This window comes from Mytilus galloprovincialis, chromosome 12 (assembly GCF_965363235.1).
Source record: "Mytilus galloprovincialis chromosome 12, xbMytGall1.hap1.1, whole genome shotgun sequence".
Taxonomy (NCBI): Eukaryota; Metazoa; Mollusca; class Bivalvia; order Mytilida; family Mytilidae; genus Mytilus; species Mytilus galloprovincialis.
This window is the reverse complement of record NC_134849.1, coordinates 8,432,906-8,456,707: the sequence shown is the minus strand read 5'-3', so window position 1 is coordinate 8,456,707 and position 23,802 is coordinate 8,432,906. Positions and strand designations below refer to the sequence as shown.

General features: G+C 32.2%; 2 protein-coding genes and 1 long non-coding RNA gene across 6 annotated transcripts in view; all 3 read right to left on the bottom strand.

The window, feature by feature from the left end:
• LOC143055028 (uncharacterized) overlaps nucleotides 1-9,034 on the bottom strand; it is a 71,164-nt gene extending 62,130 nt beyond the window's left edge. For 2 of the 4 annotated variants that reach the window (XM_076228161.1, XM_076228162.1), the window contains exons 1-2: nucleotides 3,439-3,630; nucleotides 1,094-1,472 (exon numbers count right to left, since the gene is read on the bottom strand). In XM_076228161.1, the coding sequence (XP_076084276.1) occupies nucleotides 1,094-1,472; nucleotides 3,439-3,600 (541 nt within the window). In that variant the 5' untranslated portion in view covers nucleotides 3,601-3,630. Of the gene's footprint in view, nucleotides 1-1,093; nucleotides 1,473-3,438; nucleotides 3,631-4,814; nucleotides 5,393-8,837 lie in introns of those variants that run through there. The other 2 variants (XM_076228164.1, XM_076228163.1) reach the window with 2 other exon arrangements.
• A 3,621-nt stretch (nucleotides 9,035-12,655) lies between these two features.
• On the bottom strand, nucleotides 12,656-16,084 carry LOC143055027 (uncharacterized). The gene is made up of 2 exons (XR_012971916.1): nucleotides 15,243-16,084; nucleotides 12,656-13,285 (listed from the first exon to the last, which is right to left on the bottom strand). It is a non-coding gene; the product is annotated as an uncharacterized LOC143055027 (long non-coding RNA).
• Nucleotides 16,085-19,761: 3,677 nt separating this feature from the next.
• LOC143055026 (large ribosomal subunit protein eL30-like) lies at nucleotides 19,762-22,832 on the bottom strand. Its single transcript, XM_076228160.1, has 4 exons — nucleotides 22,691-22,832; nucleotides 22,148-22,293; nucleotides 20,461-20,591; nucleotides 19,762-19,840 (listed from the first exon to the last, which is right to left on the bottom strand). The coding sequence occupies exons 1-4, from the start codon at nucleotides 22,709-22,711 to the stop codon at nucleotides 19,794-19,796; spliced, it is 345 nt and encodes a 114-aa protein (XP_076084275.1). The 5' UTR covers nucleotides 22,712-22,832; the 3' UTR covers nucleotides 19,762-19,793.
• Between the last annotated feature and the right edge of the window lie 970 nt (nucleotides 22,833-23,802).

The window sequence follows — 23,802 nt, the reverse complement described above, 5'->3', positions numbered from 1 at the left end:
ACACATGTATGCCAAAAAAAACAGCAATGCTATATAAGTTTGCATGTCTGTTTGTCAGTACATGTATTATCATAATACATGACTGTCCATTTCATTTCAATATTGGTACAATGAACAGAGCAATATCCAGTAATGTTAAAGCTTTGTTGTTATAAAGTTTTTTGTGTAGTTAAATTGCTGTTCTTCGAACATAAACTCTACATCTCCTTTTGGTTGGTGCATTATCATTGTCAAGCAGGTGCTTATTTGTGTTTAATGTGTGAAGTTTTGATAGCATCTTCCTGTCTAATGTATTGTATGTGTTCAAGGGTTATAGAAAGGATTTGTATATACTATACAAATCCTTGGTTATAGTAGTTCACCTGTGTATATACAGGTATCTTCTAGTCTTATGTTATGCATGTGTGATGTTTGCTTTAAGTGTGATGTGTGCTTTATGTGTGATGTTGCTTCTCATAAGATTATAGTAGTTCTCCTGTGTATATACATTTGTACATGTATCTTCAAGATTAATGTTATGCATAATGTTCAAGGATTTGCGTAGTGAGTACACTATAGTCTATACAAAACTTTGACGCTTAATGACTAATGTGATGCAATATTGATTTCCCTCAAAATTTGATTGTCATTCGTCCTTCTTCAAAGGTAACACCTGCTATATATTAGCCATATATATATATATATCTGATATAATGAGTGAGAAGAAGAGCAAGAAAGAAAACTGATCCCAAATAATGAATCCCAACAGAAATATTATGTCATTATGTTTCTGGTCACAGCAATCAACATGGCGGGGAAGTAAAGTTTATTGGTTAGAATGCTTGTAATGTATAACTTAAATGAATAGTGGGGAGCAGTTAATCTATTTTGTTACTTTTCTTACTGTTTAAAACAGTTTTTCACTTTTTACTTTTTTAACTTTGTTTGCATCGTCTGTAACTTCCGGTTTGTAAAATATTCAACCCAAAGGCGGTAAAAAAAAATCCGGATTCTTTCGACAGGATTTTTACTGATGTAAGATGTAATTAATCTATGATCTTTTATATGCTTTAAGTACTATTCAAACATTTGTTTCAGATAATATTTCACTTACCTAAATTTAAAAAATAAAACACTACTATCACAGTTATGCCTGCTATAAGTCCTAATATAATCACTATACATATTATTATTAAACATATTTTCCTAATTTTCAATTTAGCTGGATTTTCGTCCGACGGCGAAGTCCGTGCACTTTCCACTCGCTTAGCTTTGGATTTTTCGGAATACACAGCACTATCTGCATGTGATATGACAAACACATCATCATTGGCTGGATTTATATTGTCTTCATCAAAATTTAATTTTAATGTTGAAGTTCTATTTGCCGGTATATTGTCCTGTGACGAGGCTGAGAATGCCAAGTTTCTATAATAATTTCCATTTTCAGAATCTGTAGGTGATGGTGTCGTATCATGACTAACTTTATATTTCTGAAAAAAATAAAGAGAAATAACTGCGTGATTTGTGTCTATTACAATGTCATGATCTGAAACCATCTTCTTCGTATAGAAAATAAGAAGATGTGGTATGCATTATCAAGCGAAACACCTCTCCACCAAGGGGGACAAAATGACGTAAAAGTTATAGACTACAGGTCATCATATGGCCTTCAACAATGAGCAAAAACCATACCTCATACAAAGATATCAAATGCCCTGAAATGACAAAAGTAAAAAAATACAAATGATAAAACTATTGGCCAGATTTTTGTACAAAACAATAATTGGAACAAACAAACATATGCTATGATAGAACAATAAACGAAAAAAGAATTACTGGCTCCTAACTTGAGAAAATTCCGCACCCGGAGGTGTGCTTCACGGCTGCCCCCTATGAACAAAAATGTGTTCTTGTTCAGTGATAATGGACGTCATACTAAACTTCGAAATATATAAATGAACTATTTAAAATCAAACAAGACTAACAAGACCAGAGGCTACTGACATGGGACAAGCGCTAAAATGCGGCGGGGATGAACATGGTTTTTTTTTTTATATCCCAACCCTCCACCTACACCTCTAGCCAATGTAGAAAAAAAACAAACACACAGCCGTGTGAATACGCACAGTAAAAAACTCAGTTCAAAAGAAATCCGAGTCCGATGTCAAAAAAGGTTTGTTAACTGCTTGTGCTTATTGAAGAAAATTATAACAGTTACTATAGCTATTATCTGTTTTTGTCATATTGTTTCAATTATTAAAATGCATTACCAACAAATATCAATTTAATTTTTGTCTTTCTATTTTTTCTATTTTTCGTTCCCGCTGTTTGTTTTTTAAATGATAAGTATTTCTTAATTCTCACGATGCACATTAAACAACTTTGAGCGTTTTTAAAACCATTGCTTCTAAGATCTTCTAATGTGATTAAAATTCAAATCTATATTTAACTTGCGTAATATTATATATAGAAGAAGAAGACGATATGATGTTATTATCAGATAAGGGTTATTATGGTTTTAACTATTTATTGACAGTTTTAGGTTTTTGCATTTTCAAGTCATATTATGTTTCAGAGCAAAATTTGAAATATATAGATGTGTATGAATAGTTTATAAAGGAATTAAGAAGGGTTATGAATGAAAGCAAAATAATTTCTCAAAGTGTATTTTTCATAAATTTGAAGAAATTGATTTAATAGAATAATTTGCATATATTGTAATAGTTTATGTAATATTGTTTATTATATTCTGAGTATGTTCCTGGCAACTCAGAAGTTTTTTTCACAGGAATACTTCTCTGGCGCTTGGACAGTGAAGTATAATTGTAACAAGATATCTTTAGAATAAAGAATATATTTGTTGTTAAAAAAAAAAAGATATGATGTTATTTTCTTTTTAGGATTGCCAAACCAGAGCTAGACTCTATATTTCAATTCCAATGTTTTTGCTTCCTATATTTGTATTTTTTATACCTAAGTGACTTAAATAAAAATGATAATGGCCACTAGACGTTAAGCAAACACCAATCAATCAATCAACCGTGGCATTAATACACTGATAGAGTAACCCCTTTTGTTTTAATGCCCCATTTGTGGGCATTTGGTTTTCTAGTCTATGCGTCCGTTCGACCGTTCGTTCGTCCGTCTGTCCCGCTTCAGGTTAAAGGTTTTTGGTCGAGGTAGTTTACGGTGAATTTGAAGTCCAATCAACTTGAAACTTAGTACACATGTTCCTTATATTATGAACTTTCTTATTCTAATGCCAAATTAGAGTTTTTAACCCCGTTTTCACGGTTCACTGAACATAGAAAATGATAGTGCGGATGGGGCATCCGTGTACTAGGGACACATTCTTGTTTATTTATGTTTTGTTTCAAAACGTTTATTTTGTAGTAATAATAACATTTTTTTAAAATATTAACTTAATGCAAATTTAGAATTTTATTGTAGACTTACCCTTTGTCTGACATCATGCTGACCGGAGATGGACACCTTTTTCGGTGGTCGATATTCTTGACCAGTTTTGTCATTTTTAATATGCTTGTCTCTGTTTGCATTGGAACATGAATTATCATCCTTTAATTTATCGCTACCATTAGAATTGTAATAAATTGTCATTTTTATCAAAATTTAAGTTGTTTTCATTTAAACGTCTTAAAGTACATGTATATAAAATATTCAATATTTTTTATAAGTACATGTATATAAAATTTATATCGGACTTTGTAAAATATCCATGCAATTCGAGACTCCAGGAATCAAATTAAAAAAAAATCACCAAGCCAACGTGTGTGTGTCATGAAACTGTTAGTTCAAATGCTTCAAAGTGTCATTTGTGTTGTATTTCATACAAACATTACGGAAATAGTCGATTTTTGTTTCCTAAAATTACCGCTAAGTCATAAAGTAGGTCTCCCTACCTATTAAAGTGTTTATACTATTGAAATAATCATTATCAAAGTACAAATGACCGTATACAGGGTACGACTTTCCGCTTTATTATTGTAATTTCCTATTTCCGTGTTTTCATAGTAGAGGTAATAAGTATTGTTAAAAATACATATTATTTTCATTTTTTTATAGCTTGGACGTCATATTGTACTCACACGCATAGACACTGCACCCAACCAAACACGGTCCAAAGTATACATTTTTTTAAAGATTATCTTGTATTTTTTTCTTTCAGGGAAGTACAAATCTAATAGTAATCCTTATATATTCAAGTGCATTGCTCCGCCTCGAGCGTTTTTGTTGATTCAAACGTCAGAAATAATTTAATTTGGTAACAGTACGTTTTTTGTTTTATATATTACATTAACACCTAATCTCTACCACAAATGAAGAGAGGCGAAATATATATACCAGAGGACATTCAAACTCATAAGTCGAAAATAAATAAATGGCAAAAAAAGAAAAAAAAACAGAAGTCAAAAACAGTACACAAAACACAACATAGCCTAAAACTAAAGATTGCATGAACAACACGAACCCAACAAAAAAAACTGGGGTAATCTCAGGTGCTTCGGAAGGGTAAGCAAATCTCGCTCCACATGTGGCACCCGGTATGTTGCTCACATTTCAGTCCCGAACAAATTTACCTTTTTGACAATGGCATTTCATCTCTACGCCTGCCTCTGTTTACTGTTAACTTGTTCTCTTCCTAAACATGCATGACATATTTGCCACTGGACGTTAAGCAAACACCAGTCAACCATAAAAATAAATACGCCGAGAGATTCACTCATTTGAATTTAGTACTACTGCTTTAAAACATTTGATTAGTAAGACTTTTTAGCGATCTGGGTTTAATGTAAATTTTATTATAGACTTACCCGTTGTCGGACATCTTGCTGACCTGAGATGGACAACTTTTTCGGTGGTCGAAATTCTTGACCAGTTTTATCACTCATTTTGCAATAACGGTTATTCTATCCACTCGAATTTTAAATTTTAACTTTTCACCACTATAGCGTATAATATTCCAGTTATTTCATCTATTTTTGATGCGACCTAAGTTTGTCAATGAAATGAATCACCTGTATACCTATGGTCATGACATAAATATCCTAATTGCATATTTACATTGCATTTTACCTATGTTTAACTATTTACAACTTTTCCTTATGACGTTTGACTACTTTACTGTCCTTCCCTTTACCAAAACCAACAAAGCATTTATAATCCTCATTTATTTTCACAAATACTTGAATTACATATAAAAGATTACACAGTGTGACGTTTCTTTGCACCAGAACCGTTAAAATCAAGAAAAAAACATCTCGTTAAAATCTAGTAAAAACATCGCATTGAAATGATAGTAATCTCTCAGTTTAATTTCTTCCACTATAAAGAAAAGATAGTATAATTTGTCCTATAAAATGAAATAGTATCTACTATGGTAGTGTATACTGTATAGTGTCAATCCCAGGTGAGTTTACACCTGAGGTTTACATATATGTCATACGTTTGTACATAATTTGATGTTTGATGTTGCCTATAACTGTGGTTTCGTTACTATATTGAGCTTGAAGGGTTTATCATTGGTCCAATAGGGTCGATTTGTTGATGTGGTGGACATGACACTAATTCGTTATCGCGGTGAGATAACTATTTTTGAAAGTATGACGACCTGAGTCGATAAACTGGAATGCAATAAGATAATTGATCCTTATTGCTACCTTGTGTTTCACTGTGTACAACTTTATAAACAGGGGCGGATCAAGCCATTTTCAAAAGGTTGGGTTCCCAACCCAGGATAAAGGAGGGGGAAGGGCATTTCAGCCATATGTGCCCATTCAAATGCATTGATCGTCAAAAAGGATGGTTCCAACCTCCAGACCGCCCCCTCTTTCCCCCGGATCAGCCACTGATAAAATGCAAAGAGAAGCAAAATATATAAGTGATACCCTATATATTCCCTTTATGTGCTTTATTACGACGAGGATTTTGAATTTGAATCAACTTATATTCAGAAGTTTTATATTCAAGTTGGAGTCATTCTTATTAAAAGTCATTTACATCAATCTAATAAAAATTCAGATCCGGCATGTTAAAATTTACTATGGAAATGGGTTTACGTCCAAGAGACAACAACCCGACCATAGAGCAGACAACTACCGAAGGACACCGATTGGTCTTCAGCGCAGCAAGAAGCTCCCGCATCTTGAGGTTGTCCTCAGCAAGCCGCTAAATAAAATCAAGTTGTAAAAAGTTTAGAAACAGGAGCTGTTTTGTATTCTGATTGCTTCAGCACCGCAGTGGAAAATAATAATAAGTATAGGTGTTGTATGGTCGTCATTAAGACAACTATCCACAAGAGACAAGCAATGAGCAAATCCTATACTGTATAGTCAGCTTCTGTATGATAGGCTTCTGTATAGCTATGAGTTTGACTTTCCCTCTGGTATTTTTTGTCCCTCCGTTGCTGTTCGATGTGAGCCAAGGCTCCGTATTAAAGACCTTGACCTATAATGGTTGTGACTTGAATGGAGAGTTGTCTCATTAGTTTGGCGAGCCTGCATTGAGCATGAGAAGTATTTACACACCAAGTACATGTATGGAAGTGCAATGTCCTAAGTAAAACTAAGAATGACAACAAATGGAAGTTTTTAACGACCTGGACTAGCTATACAGCCCTTGCACGGTCGGTAATTCTAAGAATTGACACCGAGCTAATTATAGTAAATTTTCAACTCATACCACTTTTCTATATCTATGTACATGAATTTGAGGTTTATCATGCATACAGGCATACGCTAGGTTAGATGGGGCACCGAAGTCATCCACATCAATAAATCTCAACAATTTTTATAAATATCTTAGAGAAATAAAGGCTCGAGAGCGCTTTCTATGCAGTTTTCCATATATTTTAGATTTCAAAGGGACATAACTCTCTCAATATTTGAGATTTTCTATCTCATCTGAAACATTGCAAGTATAAATCTTTGATATAAATTTAAAACAATTTGGCAGGAATTGCATACGTGACAACAACGGAACGAGATTCAAAATTTAACCACTGTAACTAAAATGTTTACCAAAAAATAATAACAGAATTTATACATAGACATTTACTTATACCCGTTATAATAATATACAATTTCTAAGTACAAAAATGTGAAACTTAAATGATTTACGACGATCAGATGTTGTTTTCCTCGTTATTACGTAACGGTAGCACACAAACAAACATATGATTTATTGAAATAATTTAAAATTTTACATAAAAGCCAGACGCATTTAAAAGTCTTTTAATAAATAGTGTGACATAAATCCTATGTAAGTACTAAACCGCCTGTGTCACAAGGAAATTTTAAGAATATATAGGTACAAATAAAATACGCATTTAAACTGAATTATAAAACGCATTTTCACTTGTATAATATTGGTGACTGTCGTCTATAATTATCATGAAAAAAGTAATTTTCAAGGACATAAAAGTGAAAATGCTTTTACCAAATGTGTGTACCGTTATTCACTATCAAATGAGGTAGGGTTTCTGTTAAAATAACATAGCAAGCAATTATCAAAACTAATTCCTTAAAACAACATCGACTTAATTTTGACAGCAACATGAGCAATGCTGCACAGTCTTCGACAATAGACATGTATTATTTAAACAAAATATTATGATCTAAATCGTCCCTAGTTCGATTATGTTGTTTGGGTTGTAAACCCACTTCTCTGTTTATTCGCAGTAGAACATTTTTTTAGTAAAAACACCGTTTTTGTAGAAATGTTATGTCTTTTACGTCCAGGTCTTAATTACTGTTGTCCTTATTCACAATTCGGCATCGAGAACATCATTCCACTGTGTAGATGACTATGATGAAGTCATCTAAATGATCCTATCTGTTAGTTTTGTAATGGAAAGAAAATATAATTCACTTTATTTTTATTTGATTAGAAAAACTATGAAATTGTTTAATATATATATAGTAATGGGCTTCTATTATATTCAATAATCTCAAAATCTTCACGTTCTAGTGACATCATATTTGACGATGACCAACCGCAGTTTATTGCGGTCAGAATGAACTCATGCATTTTATGTGACTTGCGATAAAATCTTTTAATACTGTTGCTTTAAACGTATTGAGGAGACACTTTATAAATTTGGGAAAATCGGGAAAATCTGAAAAATGAAATTCAGTGGAATGTGGCTTAACGGCTGTGTAAAGCCCTAACGAGAGAAACTTATTATGTGTGCGTCAGAATTACTAATGACAAGCCAAGGAAGCGTTAGCTACTTAGTAAAATAGTTGTAAAGGGTGTTATAAAGCTATAATTTGCATTTCAAAATTATTTATGAAAAACTTATGTAGCGGAAGACACTTTGTAAAACAGAGTATAGGAGGATTTAAATAAGCGTCTTCCAATCACCGTGCGTCAATACATTGGGGATTATTCTTACATATAATATATATACTGTGATATAGGAAAATGTGGTATATATATACAATAATTTTACACATGTTTCTTAGTTCTTTCTTTTTTTTCGTGTAATCCTTATGAGTAAAAAAGTTGGGTTGTGGGATGTGACCGCACAATTATAGTTGTACAACACAAATATATATATATATATATATATAAAAGAAGATGTGGTATGATTGCCAATGAGACAATTGTCCACAAGAGACCAAAATGACACAGAAATTAACAACTATAGATCACTATATCTATAAATCTTTATCTCAAATATTTATGAGAAAACGTATATGTACACTTTTTTTAACCGTGACTTTGTCACTTTTTGGGGCATATATATATATATATATAATTACAAAAAGCCGGGTTATAGCTGCTCTAAATGACCTACGTATCTACTTTAACTACCTATATAAATCAAGACATACCCGCTTTCCGTTTAATTTAAGATCCATGCTGTTTAAATCCTAGACGAGGAATAACTTTAAATCTCAAACATGTTGTTTTTATATAAACAGTCTGATTCAGATGCACAAAAACGCTCCTCTTGAATAAAATATCAACAAAGTTTAAATTCTTCTTTACGGTTAACTGGTTTTGTATACCCGAAGTAGCAATAAATCTTTAAACCATAAAATAAATAAAGAAAATTCCTGCATGTCATTACTTATGTATCAATCTAGTCAGTATACGGGTGCTCTTTTTATTACGTAATTTTAAAATTATGCTGAAATTATTTTCCAAAATCATCGGGTATTCAATTAAAAAATTCAAAAAATGCTCGTTGACATTCCATTGCGGTTAACAACAACATGTATAAAAAGATCGGCCTGACTTAGTATAAAATGTTAGGTAAAGGGACATTGGTTTTATTGCATTTTATGGATCGATTGTGCCTCAGAGATATCTAAACTTCGGAAAGTTAAAAACCATTTATTATTTTTTCATCATAGTAATTGGCAATGATTGTATAATGCTTGTGATTGTGTACTTCGTCGTCCTAAACATGCATGCATAAAATATATGCCACGGGACTTTTGGGGATTACCAATCAATGCGCACAGTAACTGTAGACTTTTAACAAATATACAAATAGCATATGAACGATAATTATTCAGGGACGAATTGATATGTCTTAGCTTTACATGAGTAAAAGAACCGGTAGTAAAAGAATAGATGTACGATATACATTCTTTGCAATGTTAACTTTTGTGATGGGCTTCTTTGAAACTCTATATGTCATTCAATGATGCACATAAACAGAGAAAAAAATAATCACGGGTGGCTATAACTTCGCGACCTCTTATTAAAACAGTGTAAAAAGTTGAAAGAAAATACGTACGACAGTTTTAAAACATAACTCGGAAGTCAACTTATTTTAGTTGTGTAAAATTATTTCCTTGATTTTATAGTTTTTTTAAACAATTACTGTACATTCGTTGTTTTGTGTAAATTCCGAATAATAATTATGTTAAATGATAAAGTTTTAGAACTTTTAAAAATACTTATTGTCATTTGTTTGATATTATAGTTCAATAATGATCCTACTCAGGCTACTGCAAAATTGGGACGTTGTTTTTTTTAAATTGTGTCGTTGGGTTGTTGTGTCTGACTTTTGTACCCCATATCTTCTTTTATTCCTATGTGAACAGAAACACTTAATAAAACAATGTATAAAGCGGTTCTTCTCGTCGACAGGTACTACTAAAAGTTGTCTGAAATGTTTTGTTTACCATGCATTATGGCATACGAAAGGGGTTTCATATGGTACATTGCGATTTACTATAAAAATTGAACGATGTAAATGACTTTGTATTCATTTACACTGATGTAGTGTAAAAATAGAAGACGTGTTTTCTTTTTAAGTTGGTATTTCATAACTACATGAAATTTCGTTTTTTATATATTGAATTAATTTTGCTGAATTTTATTGCCTAACGGAAGTAAACGTTACTTTTCATGTTAAGTGATATATCAAACACAATTGATAGCAAGAAACATGTGTAAAATTTCCTGTTCTTGCAGTAAGAATAGATTTGAGAAAGAAAAATGAAATACCATACTGTACATTGTTTCGTTGACTTCTGTGTGTAGAACTTGTAATAATATAAAATTGTATTCCCTCATATAAGAGTTCTGAGGTGTCATCGCGGTTTTCGTTTTCTATTTTTCGTTTGATTTTGTTGAGGCGGGGTTGCAAGGTGTCTGTCTTTATGCTCCATTTCTTTGATTGCTGGTTGCAAATAAATCTGCATATTAACATGAAGTATAATGTTTTAATGGTTATTCAGAGATAAACAATGAATAGTATACAAAATTAAGCAAAGGATTATTATCCCTTATTCATGTTATTCTTGTCAACAAAAAAAAAGCACGAATTCATACAAAGGAAATCCAGTAGACTAACCAATACTCATGTAGACAGACAGACATACAGACTTATGTTCAACTGCAGCATCAGAATAGTTCATTTCACCTTGATTACACATAATCATTGCCGTATTAGTTTTTATAGAGTCCCCTAGCTAGTACTCTCGGAGAAATCTTACCCTCACAAAGGTATATATTTTTAAATAAAGAGATAAGTACACGAATACATTTTAGACATCTGTACAATACTACAAGACAACATTACATGTACTAATAGTTCAATTAGTCATTTCGACTATAGTATATATGCATAGCCATCAAATATGTTAATATGTACTTTTCAGTAATAAAAGTGAAAGGAATCCGTTATATATCCTACCGCAGTATTTCAAATTAGTTTAAGGTATAATTTACTTACCATCTTGTTGTAGATTTCATCAACAGATAGGTATATGTTTGTTATGACATAAAGGTGTATTTTAATGTTTAGATTCTCTGTGATAAGTGACATTAATTTTATGATATGTAAATGTGAACAGGTATATATAGTCATTCACCTATTTATTTGTATAAAGTTGATATCGTAGTTATATGTTGGAGTGACCTTATATATTTATTTGATTTAGATTGATTACATCCTTCAAAAGATCCTTGTTGAGAATCCTCCTACACCTTACCGCAATAGTATTGATAGATATAAGAAGATGTGATATGAATGCCAATGAAACAACTCTTCATATATCCAAGTCAAAATTTGTAAAAGTTAACCTTTGTAGGTCAAGGTACGGTCTTCAACACGGAGCCTTGGCTCACACTGAACAGCAAGCTATAAAGGACCCAAAACATGACTAATGCAAACACCATCTAAACTGGAAAACCAACGGTTTAATCTATGAACCACATCAACAATGACAACCAATGAGACTGTTTATCAACGGTTTTCGCATTTATCTTAGCTTTTAATTTTCTAATCGTGACATTTAATGAACTATTGTTTGTCTTTTCATATGTTTTCTTTTCGATAACAGTATTGTCTTCAGATTTTGTTTTTCAACTGCCTCCCTTTTTTGTAGCTTTTTTGCCTTCATCTGAAAAAAAGCTTATAAACGTACCCCGCCTCATTCTTTAAGTGCCTGTTCCATGTTAGTCAAGAGCTTGTAGTTCAGTGTCCGTGCATGATGGTAGCATGTAGGAAGTGTGTCCATGTACACGGTATGACCATCGCTTAGCCCTGGGACTGGATGGGCAGATTTGAGGACTGAATAAACGGACATTACTGCTCGCAATGTGGAATTTTTAAACCGAGAAAAGTGTGACGACAATATTTATCGGTTTATCGGACGGACATAGATGGTGAATGCAATATTGCCCCTAATCATCAAGTGTAAAAGTTGATTTTAAGTCAAATTTTGGAAACATCAAGAGGGCATGGTGACAGGTCACCTTAGATTTGGCTAGGGGTTCAAGTCAGTTATATGTATCATCTGTGTATGTAAAGGACAACTGATCGGTATAGGATCATGAACCTTTACCTTGCCTATAAACATGGACAACGTTCACTCGTGATCAACCAAGCGGTCTCTCTGATATCGTTTTCCTTTGTACAAATAAAAAGCAAATGCTTAGGGATTTCTTAACAATAAATAAGCAGATTTAAAAAAAAAAGTATCTATATTTAAAGAAAAAAAAACGGACATTCTAGTGAGGTGTTAATTCGTCTATTCATGGCATCCACATTTGTACTCCTCCTACAGTTTCATTAGTAGAACCATCGGTACTTTTGTTGTTCGTTTCTACAGCTGATTTTGTCTTTTCAATGTTTGGTTTCGTTTTTATATTTTGGCCGTCTGATTTTGATTCTTTGTCCGTTTTCGTATTTTGTTCGGTAAATTTTGATTCCTCGTCCGTTTTGTACTTTCTAGGAATAGAATTGTCAAAATTGTCGTCCATCTTTTTTTTAACCAATACATATCTTCTTGGTCTTTCTGCTGGTTTCTCTCTTAAACTGTTGTTTTTATCAGGTCTTGTTAAAACAGTCTTTTGTGAATTTAATTTATGCGACGATGGACGATACCTATAATCTCTAACATTGCCCCCTTTCTCTAAGGGTTTTTGTCCCGAATCTCTCCATGAATTGTATTGCCATGAACGTGTTTCTGAGGTAGTATATTGATTGTTTGTCTGATAATCATCTTCACTTGGACCATGATTGCTTAACGAGCTTGGTCCAACTTTCGTATTAATATTTGCTTGTCTCTCATCAAATAGTCTTGTGTTCGGAGGAAGTGGTCTTTTCGAAACATTTGATTGTTTGTCGACGTTTCTTGATTCTGAACGCGTTGGTCCGGTAACATCCTCAATCACAGGCCCTCGTTGTTTCCGGAGCTCCTCTATGGGAGAACCACGGCGGTCCTCTGGTTCTTCAATTAGTGGCTCATTTTGATTGGCTCTCGGTTTCCCAGTTGGTCTTTTCCTTGCTTCCCTTACATTCTCTTCTTCGGTATGTCTGAAAATTTAGTAAGGTAAATAACAAGATTATTATGTTTATGAGCGTCTAGGTGGGGTTTGAGGAATATACAATAATGGCAAAAAAAATGATTAGTAAAGAAACATATGAGGTAGTGCAAGGGTTGAACGAAATTCAAAGGTGTATCAAACTTTCCAAAAAAATCGATTTCTTAAATAATATTTCTGTCGGATGTTGAAACAAGAGTGCTCACGCTGAAATGTCTCGCCTTCTTTACTTATCATTGATATTGTGTTGATAGTCCTAATTATAATACAAAGCTTTATTACAAAAGAGGGACGAAAGATACCAAAGGGACAGTCACATAACCTTAACATAAACCAAGAAAACTAAACATTGATCATGAAAATGAGGTCAAGGTCAAATAAACCATGCTAGGCAGGCATGTACAGCTAACAATTCTTCCATACAACAAATATAGTTGACCTATTGCTTATAGTTTAAGAAAAACAGACCAAAACACAAAAACTTAACACTGAGAAATGAGCAATGAACCGTGAAAATGAGGCCAAGGTCAAAATATCAAACCTGCACAAATGACATATAGATCATGAAATATTTCCATACACCAAATATAGTTTTACTATATTGCAAATAGTAATAGAAAAAAAAAACACATCAAAAACTTAACTTTTACCACTGAACCATGAAAATGAGGTCAAGGTCAAACCTGCGCGACTGACATATACATCATAAAATATTTTCATACACCACATATAGTTGACCCTATGAGGTCAAGGTCAGATGACGCCTGTCAGTTAGACATGTACACCTTACAATCATTCCATACACCAAGTATAGTAGACCTATTTTGCATACAGTATAAGAAAAACACACCAAAACACATAACTTAACTATAACCATTGAACCATGAAAATGAGGTCAAGGTCAGATAACACCTGCCAGTTGGACATGTACACCTTACAGTCCTTCCATACTAAACCTATTGCTTATAGTATTTGAGATATGGACTTGACCACCAAAACTTGATCTTGTTCACTGATCCATGAAATGAGGTCGAGGTCAAGTGAAAACTGTCTGACGGGTATGAGGACCTTGTAAGGTACACATCAACTAAATATAGTTATTCTATTACTTACAATAATTGAGAATTTAACATTACAAAAAAATCAACTTTTTTTCAAGTAGTCACTGAACCATGAAAATGACATTGGGCATGTGACTGACGGAAACTTCGTAACATGAGGCATCCATATACAAATTATGAAGCATCCAGGTCTTCCACCTTCTAAAATATAAAGCTTTTAAGAAGTGAGCTAACACCGCCGCCGCCGGATCACTTTCCTTTTGTCGAGCTTTCTGCGACTTTTGTCGTAGGCTCGATTTAAACTACAAATAATCATTGAACCAACATAGTACCATGAGTACGACCAGCATGGCAAATCATTCAAGTTGACAGGACAGTACTAAATACGTAATTTTATTAGAAACAAAATTTTCCTACTCAATGTTACCCCTTGTTTTTTTGTTTTTTTTTATAGAATCTAGGCTGTATTTGTTACATTTAAACATCAAATCAGTTCACTCAATATGTAAAAAAAGTTAAATCGTACTAAACTTGTTTGAAAACGTTCTCATAGTTTTCGTTGCATTGTAATTTAGTATTGCAACCCGTTTTAAGAAGACCATGTAAAAACAACCCAAATTTAAATCAATTTCCTTTGACAATGATGCAGTCATTTATAGTAGATTAAGTGTGCTAAAACCAGAATCAACGCAGCCTACCTAGGCATGTCAGAAATATATATGCATTTATCTCAATCGAAGTTTCTACGGTTGCCTATAGTTGCTTACGTTCACATTAATTTAACTTTGGTGGATAGTGGTCAAATTGAGAATCATACCACATCTCCTTATATTTTTATACGTTTATTACAACAGAACATTAAAAAATCCAAGGTATAACCATACTTACTCTATTTCGGATTCTGAATTTCCCATAAAAAATACAAGTCCAGCTCAGTTTATCTCATCTATGTACTTATATAGTAAATGGTTTCTTCAATTATTTACACGTATATGCACTTCAATACTATTTTTGTAGTGTTAAGAAAACATTTAAGAAAAGAATGCCAAATTGAATGAATTACCAATTATCTTTTTCAAGTGATCCGTAGCATGGTAAATAAAAAGTGTACATTAATAACTTTAAATGTTAGCTCAACTGGATAGTCAAAAATACGATTTCAATATACGATATTGTACCAGTCTTGTAAATTTCCACTTTAGCATTGTTCATTTAAAGAAGTAATGGTAATAAATTACCTCTCAAAAGACATGTCTGTCACACAACTAAGAAACAGTACTAAGCCAACATAAAACGGATTGTTCTTCTTCTGTTGATTATTATAATATTTTGGCGATGTATGAACCCAAATTTCTTCAAAACTTATCTTTAACCACACAACAGAATGTCAATAAACTCAGTAAATAATAAGGACATACTATATAGACATGCATATCTACAAGAACTTAGGATTCATTTTTGTCGAGCCTTCGACTTTAGTCCGAAAATGCGCAAGACATAGCGATCCTACATTCCGTCGTCGGCGGCGTCCACAAATATTCACTCTTTGATTAAAGTTTTTGAAATTTTGATCACTTTCTTAAACTAACCTGGATTTCTACCAAACTTTGGACAGAAGCATGTTTATAATCATAAGATAGTATCAAGGAATAAATTTTGTAAAAATGACATTCCCTTTTTCTGATATTTTACTTAGTTTTCTGACAGGAAACATTAAATTCACTCTGTGGTTCAAGATTTAAAAATTTTAATAACTTTTTTAAACTTTCCTTCATTTGTACAAAAACTTGTTTCTGATCATAAAATAGTATCCAAAAAGAAAAGTTTGTAAAATACTTATAAATGGATCTTGTTTTTCTGCGGAATCAATACATTCCCTCTGATGTTTAAGTTTTTTAAATTTTAATAACTTGGATTAGTAACAAACTTGGACAAAATCTTGTTAAACTTTATGATTAAAAGCTAGTTTCCAAAAGGAAATTTTGTTAAAATTTTGTACCTGTTTATCTGTATTTTACTTTCTTACAGTAAACATTACAAGCAGTCTGTAGTTTTTAAAACATTTATTAGTCATAAACTATCCTGGATTTACCAAACTTGGACCTAAGTCCCTTACAATCAAATGATATTATTGCATAGCAATATAATATTTCCCATAGAAAGTAACCGTAAGCGTGCAATAAATTCTAATATTGCACGAGTGCAATAAATCTTCAAAATTCATGACATCATCAACGACAAAATCTTAGTTTAAACCACTTTTTAACTTTCAAATATGATATTGCTATACAATAAAAGGGTTATTGCATGAATATTGGGGAATATTGTCCCTCGTAGAACATATATTGCACTCACAAGCTCGTGCAATATACAATTCTACTCGGGACAATATTCCCCAATATTCATGTAATAACCCTATAATATCGAGAGGAATATTTTTATTCAATTTGATTTTTTTCCTCCTTTTTTTGTCGAGTCTACGATTAATAGCACTACGATTGCTTGTCATAGCATCTCCAGACAGCAGAATTTTATGAAACTTTGTAGATAATAAGGACAGACTAATATGTGCATATCGACAGGAAATTAAGATTCTATTTGTTCCAGGAGTTACGCCCCTTTGAACTTAGCCTCATTATACTCCTACAACAGCTTATCATAGTAACTTTTCTCAAACCATTTAAGAGAATTTCACGAAAGTTAGTAGATAATAATTTAAGGAAATACAATGTAGATGTGCAAATCCGATAGGAAATTATGATTCAATTTGTGTTCTAGGAGTTACGCCCCTTTGAACTAATTGTCCGCACTATACTACTGCAACAGCTTGTCATAACTTCTCTTAAACCACAAAACACAATTTTATGCAAGTTTGTAGATAAGGAAATACTATGTAGATGTGCACATCCAAGAGGATTATGATTCAATTTGTGTTCTACGAGTTGCGTTCCTTTGAACTTATTGGCCACAATATACAGCTTGTCATCATAACTTCTCTTAAACCACTATATACATGACAATTTTGTGAAACATAGTAGATAATTTGGACATGCTATGTAGATGCGCAGATCTACAAAAACTCGGGATTCAATTTTTTTAAGGAGCTATGCCCCTTTAAACTTATTGACCTCAATTGCTTTTCATATCTTCTTCAACACTTATTTTCCTCTATTAAAAGAGGCATATACACAATCAAAGACACTACATCACATGAATATAACATCATGGTATGGTTCAATAAATGTTGTTTTTAAAATACTTGGTATTGACTATACAAATGCCATAAATGCTCCATTTTGTGAATCCTTATACAAATTTAAGAAATATATACAAACCAAGCTATCAATATTGTTTATTAGCTGTTGGAAAAAACAAATAGATAAATTTTCAGACAGTAAACTGAAAACCTACCTTTTATATAAAACAAATTTTGGTTTTGAAAAATATCTAACATTGATCAAGAATTTTGAACTTAGAAGAAGTTTTACTAAATTACGTGTATCTTCTCATAGATTACAAATAGAATTAGGTAGATATCAGGGTATTCCCCGAATTAACAGAATATGTAATAAATGTTCTTCCAATACTGTCGAAGATGAGGCTCATTTTCTATTTGATTGTAACAAATTTGAGGATGATAGAAATTGTATGTTAGCTAGTATTGCACAATATAATTCTTATTTTAATCATATGAACAGTCAAAGCAAAATTATCTGGTTATTTAGTGTAGAAAATGTTGAGTTACTTAAAATAATATGTAATTTTATATACAAACATCTTCCTTAGTGAAGATTAGTTAAAGGAAATCTATGTGTGTATATACATTTGATTGGACATAGAAAATTATACTCATCTGAATATCACAAACATACTAGCCGATTAAGAGAAAAAAAATAAATGTTAAGATATATTATTTATTCAAATGTTCTCTTATATCCTTGAGGCATCGTCCCCTGGTATCAACTGCATTCAAGTTACCTATGATGCTTCCTTGTTTGCTTTTGATACAGGTAGGAAAGAGACATTTACACACATTTTACATGCCTATGGCCCATAAGGTATCGTCCCCTGATGTCAGCTACCTTTAGGAAACCATAATGCTTTCCTATTTGCTGCTGACACAGGATGAGTCATGGACATGTTTAATTTCTACTTTCTTTTTGGCTAATTATTATATATTTAATTGATCCAACTTTTTGTGTACTATACATATGTGGATATCTATTTTTCTTTTTGGGCTACTTGTTTGTTATCTATATCAACCACACTTGTAATAAAATGCATTAGTATTAAAAAAAACCAACATACTATAGATTCTTTATCTACGTATTCTTTAAGAACTTAAATAGTTCTCGTTTAACTTTTTTTTTTTTTTTTATCTCATTGTTTGTATTGTATTATGAAAAAATTATTGATGTTGTAATGTTTATGCCCTTTGGGGCCCATAATTGGAAATAAAAATATCTTATCTTATCTTATCTAAATGTGCATATCGACAGGAAAATAGCATTCAATTTGTGTTCTAGGAGTTATATCCCTTTGAACTTATTAGCCTCAATATACTAACAGAATTCCATGAAACTTTGTAGGTAAGAAATACTGTGTGCACATCTACAGGAAATAGGATTCAAATATTTTTCTTGCAAGTTCTGCACCTTTGAACTTATTGGCCTCAATCTACTACTACAAAAGTTCGTCATAGCAACTCCTTTGAACCACATAACCAATTTCATTAAACTTAGATGTGCATATCGACAGGAAATAGAGATGACTTTTTTTCTCTGAGTTGTGCCCCTTTGTACTTATTGGCCAAATCTACCACTGCATCATCTTTGAAACCACACAACAGAATTTCGAGAAACTTTGTAGACAATAAGGACATACTATGTAGGTTTTCTAGGAGTTTTGTGTGCACCTTTCAACTTATTGGCATCATTCCACTACTGCAACAACTCGTCATTACAACCATGCAACAGAATTTCATGAAACTTTCTAGTTATCAGGGACATAGGTTAATATGCATATCCACAAGAATTTTTTTTATCAGTTGACTTTTATAGAGTTGTGAGTTTTTGAACTTGGGAATCTTGTCAGATTTTGTTTGCCCAGTGACAGTGTGGGGGCATGGGGTATGTGAGTGTTCACAAAGGAACTTTAATTCCTCATATAAAAGATCAAACTAAACTGTATCCACTGAAACTCCTTTGATACCAATATTAAAGTTAGTTTTCTTGTTTAACTTTTCTTTTCCACACCTTTTAAAGCTTACTATGGAGTAAATGTTTTACTCATTGTTGAAGGCCATACAGCAACTTTTAAAATTATATGTCTTTTGATGTGATCATCTCTGGTTGAGAGTTGTCTCACTGACAATCATACCACATCTTTTCTCTATTAACAAAACAAATTTTGACCAGAAAATAATATTTTATTGTCCGATTACTGTTGGGTGTCTGTTGGCATGTTCCTGATGATATCTGAATCTCCTACAAATAGAAATAACCAGTTAAATTATGTACAGGGCCAGTAAATTATAAACCTATAAGAACATTACTATACATCTGGTATACAATTGGAACAGTTATTGATGGTAGTCGAATCAGTTATGTAAATTTATGTATGCCTTAGGTAACTAAGATTTTGTGCTCAACATATTGCACAACACTTGTCTTAAACTCCCTCCATTCCCTTTCACTATTTCATTAAGAAAGTTGATACTGAACTAAATTTGTAAAATTGAAACCAGCAGAAAGTTTTCCATTTTTTGTTTCTTTAGCATGCAAATCTTAATCCAAATTGTATAAAACTTCAGTTATTGTAACTTTGTGTTTTTCAGTTTAAAGTTGCCCTAGATATAGAAACCTTAATATTTGAATTAAGCATAAGGAGTTCCCAGTTTTATTTTTAAATATACTGTCAATCCAGAATTATTGCAAAAAGTGTGAGAGGGTAATAATCGCAATATCTTGCTCGCATTTTTCGGTTTTTTATATGAATTAAACAGAATTTTTCTCAATATCGCAAAAAATCAATGATTTTAGTGTAAAATGGTTTTTCTACTAGGAGTATCCAGTTTTATTATTACATATATCATGGTGCTACTAACCTGGATCTGTGATTCCTAAGGTACACACTCGGAAGTATTTACCACAGGCAGTTCCCAGTTCAATATTATTTCCTGTGTAATGATGGACACCTGTCTTGGCCAACATAGCATAGTATTCTATCTCACTTTTCCTGTGAAAATAATTAGATTTTATTAATTTCTTGGTAATATTACATTTTTAAGTTGCAATTTTACTGTGTAAGCTGTAATAAAGTATTGAGGTTACTAGAACTTCTTTAAACAAGAATGCACATTTTGATATGTTTCAAATAGTTTACTTTTAATATTAAATTTCATGCTGAAAGTCTTGATTTCGGTGTAACAGAAAATTGACACCAACCAATTAATTATTAAAACAAGATCAGGACCAGAAGAAACCTGTTAAAATAATATAAATAACTAATCCAAATACACAAAATAAAGTTGACATATTGCTTTAAAAAATGAAATATAGAAACGGAGATGCAGACCTTATTATCAAATTTAATTGTTGACCATTGAAGGATAAGGTCAAGGTCAAATTACCTGAAAACTATATTTCACAGGATGTATCAATTTTATATCCTGAATCCACATTCATAATTAAATATCCTCAAGGACAAGAGGAACAGTAAAGAAAGATAACCTTTTTACTATCTGTACAATAAAGTTTGAGCCTATCATGCTGTAAACAAGTACATTGTACAAGCATAAATAAACTCCCCAAGTCTTTATTTATGTTGTTCTGAATAAACCTTTTGATTTGCTTACCATAATGAGGTCTACACACTTGGCTTGTCCTAGGTTAGACATCAGTCATACAGCTGTTTCATATAAACAAGCTTTGAACAGAAAAGAAAACATCTGAAAGATCATGAATCCATCTTCACCATTTCAAATAATGGCTCCGGATTCAATCTCTATCAGTACACAAGTCTGAACTTGTGTAAAATTTCCTTCCTTTCCCAAACTAATGGATCCATTTGAATTTTAACCCTATACTTCATTCCCGTAGATTTTTAATTTTCAATTTTTATTTGAATCAAAACATTAAACATAATATAATTTTATAGTGTACACAAAAATATAAGGGAGATAATAAACCAAATTTTTTCTTGTACAATTATAATTTGTCAATGAAGCAATACAAAACTTCAGTGATGTCCATTTCTTTGAGATGTATTTTTTATATGGGAAAAGGTTATTACTTATAAAGATTTTATTTACCTATATAAACTTATATGATACAATGAAATACCTGCCAAAACTTATGATCTTACAAAACTAATCGAGGAGTTCCACCTACTTAATGGAACCATTATTTAGCTATCACTTATCCTTCAAAAATTGAAAAGATCCATAAAAAGTTGGTATTAATTACCAACTGTAAAATTAAATTTCAGTCTGCACCAAAAACTTTTTCAACTACTAGTCCGAAGACCAATATTCTGACATTTTTCTTGTTTGACCAAACAAATGTTTTGCAAAAACTTACTAGTCCAAATGAAATTTTGCTAATCTGGGGCATCGGACTAGTGGCTAACAGTGCAGACTGTTAAATAAACAAATTCATCATCTTACAAAAATGAAACCATCTCTACAAGTTTCACTATAGGCTTTTCTGATTTGACAGTTGATATAAAAACACTTAAAACATTTTAGCTTAATAATATAGAGTCGAATGTTTACTTATCCAGTAATAACATACCTTAATGGAGGTGTGTTGTTAGCAATGATCACCAGTTTAGCTTTGCCTTGACGGAGGGTCTTCAGGGTTTGTTTGTATCCAAGTACAAACTTGCCACTCTTCATAACAAGACCAAGTCGAGAATTGATGTTCTCAATGTTCTTTTTCTGCAAGGCAAACAATTTAATTCTTATTTTCTATTTCGGTTGTGGACATATAGCTATCCATAATATACCTTAGTTCTGAAATATTTTTTAGCGAAGAATAAGCCTGAAGTTTATTTAAAAATTACCTTTAACAGTAAATATAAAATCTTGTACTTTTAAAATAACAAAGAGATCAGTATAAACTACCGCCCCCCCCCCTTCCCCGAAAATCAAATGGTTGCTGCCTTAGAGCACATATGCTCGACCTTCCATAGAACCATAGATCAGACAGAATTTGTGGTGTTTTTGTGTTGCTCAACATTTATATCTTAATACTTTTTGTCATATTTGTTTGTAGATCATTGTCCCTTTCCTTTTTTTAATACATGATTGTGCTAAAACCAACATTTCAACTTACAGTTTTCTTTTGGGGTGCCATTTTTTCTTCTTTTGGTGAAGTCGTTAAAAATCACTACAATAAAAATAGAAATTTAGTTTAAGAGCTCCATAAGACAGGATATCGATAATTTTTTCTATTTCTTTACTGAATATTCGAATCCATCACATCTCGCACCATACTCTACAGTAGTTAACAAACTTGCACCATTAATGAAAATAGGCAAACTTGCCTCACTTTATGCGAGAAATAACCATTATTTAATAATGCCACCTCGCCCCACTACTGATGAAAAAGGATAAAAATAATCTCCAGTAGTATTTGAATTAAAATAAACATCATAAATACAATCATATATTTAATTTAATTTTTTTTTTAGTTCAGCAATATTAATTATCTTCCCGAAATTACTATGATGTCCAACAGCAGTTTTGCCAGCCTAAGCTGAGGCCGTGTTAAGTCATAGCTTGTCCCATATCAAGAAGTGGATATTTGCCCTTCTAAAAGAGAGCCTTGTTGCTTCTAGTGCCGATTAACGGTCTAGGAATTATATAAATTCCAGTATCAATTTGTTCATTTTTCATTTAAATAAGTTTCATCTACCTGCCACCCTTTATTTTCTCATTCAATGTCAAATCATTGAAATGTTCCAAGCTGTTCTGGCAAACAGCCAATTTGGACGTCAAAGTAAACCCCGGACTAAAGTAATGAATAAAACTTTAACAAGTAATTTTTATTAATCTGTTTTCATATGAAGTTTGGCAAGGTGCAGAAGTATTATACCTTTATCTTCAGGTCGTTACATAAGCCAAATGCTTCTACTGACCCCTCATCTTGGATTGTCGTATATGATTTCTCATCTCATAATAATATATTTATATATAATATATTAAACTTATCAAAAAAATACTTATTTAGGTGTGCGCAGCTGAAACACTTAACATGAACATATGAATTTATATAGGTTCCAATTTTCGCCATTTAATGCAGACTTAAAATTATTCAGTCTTTGCCGTCACCGTTAAATCTGACAGATTATTATAAACGGGATGAAACCATTACTCATAAGTGGGACCAGTTGGTTAACCACTGTGCCTGTGAGGTGTTCTTTTTTTTTTTTTAAATGGGTAGAT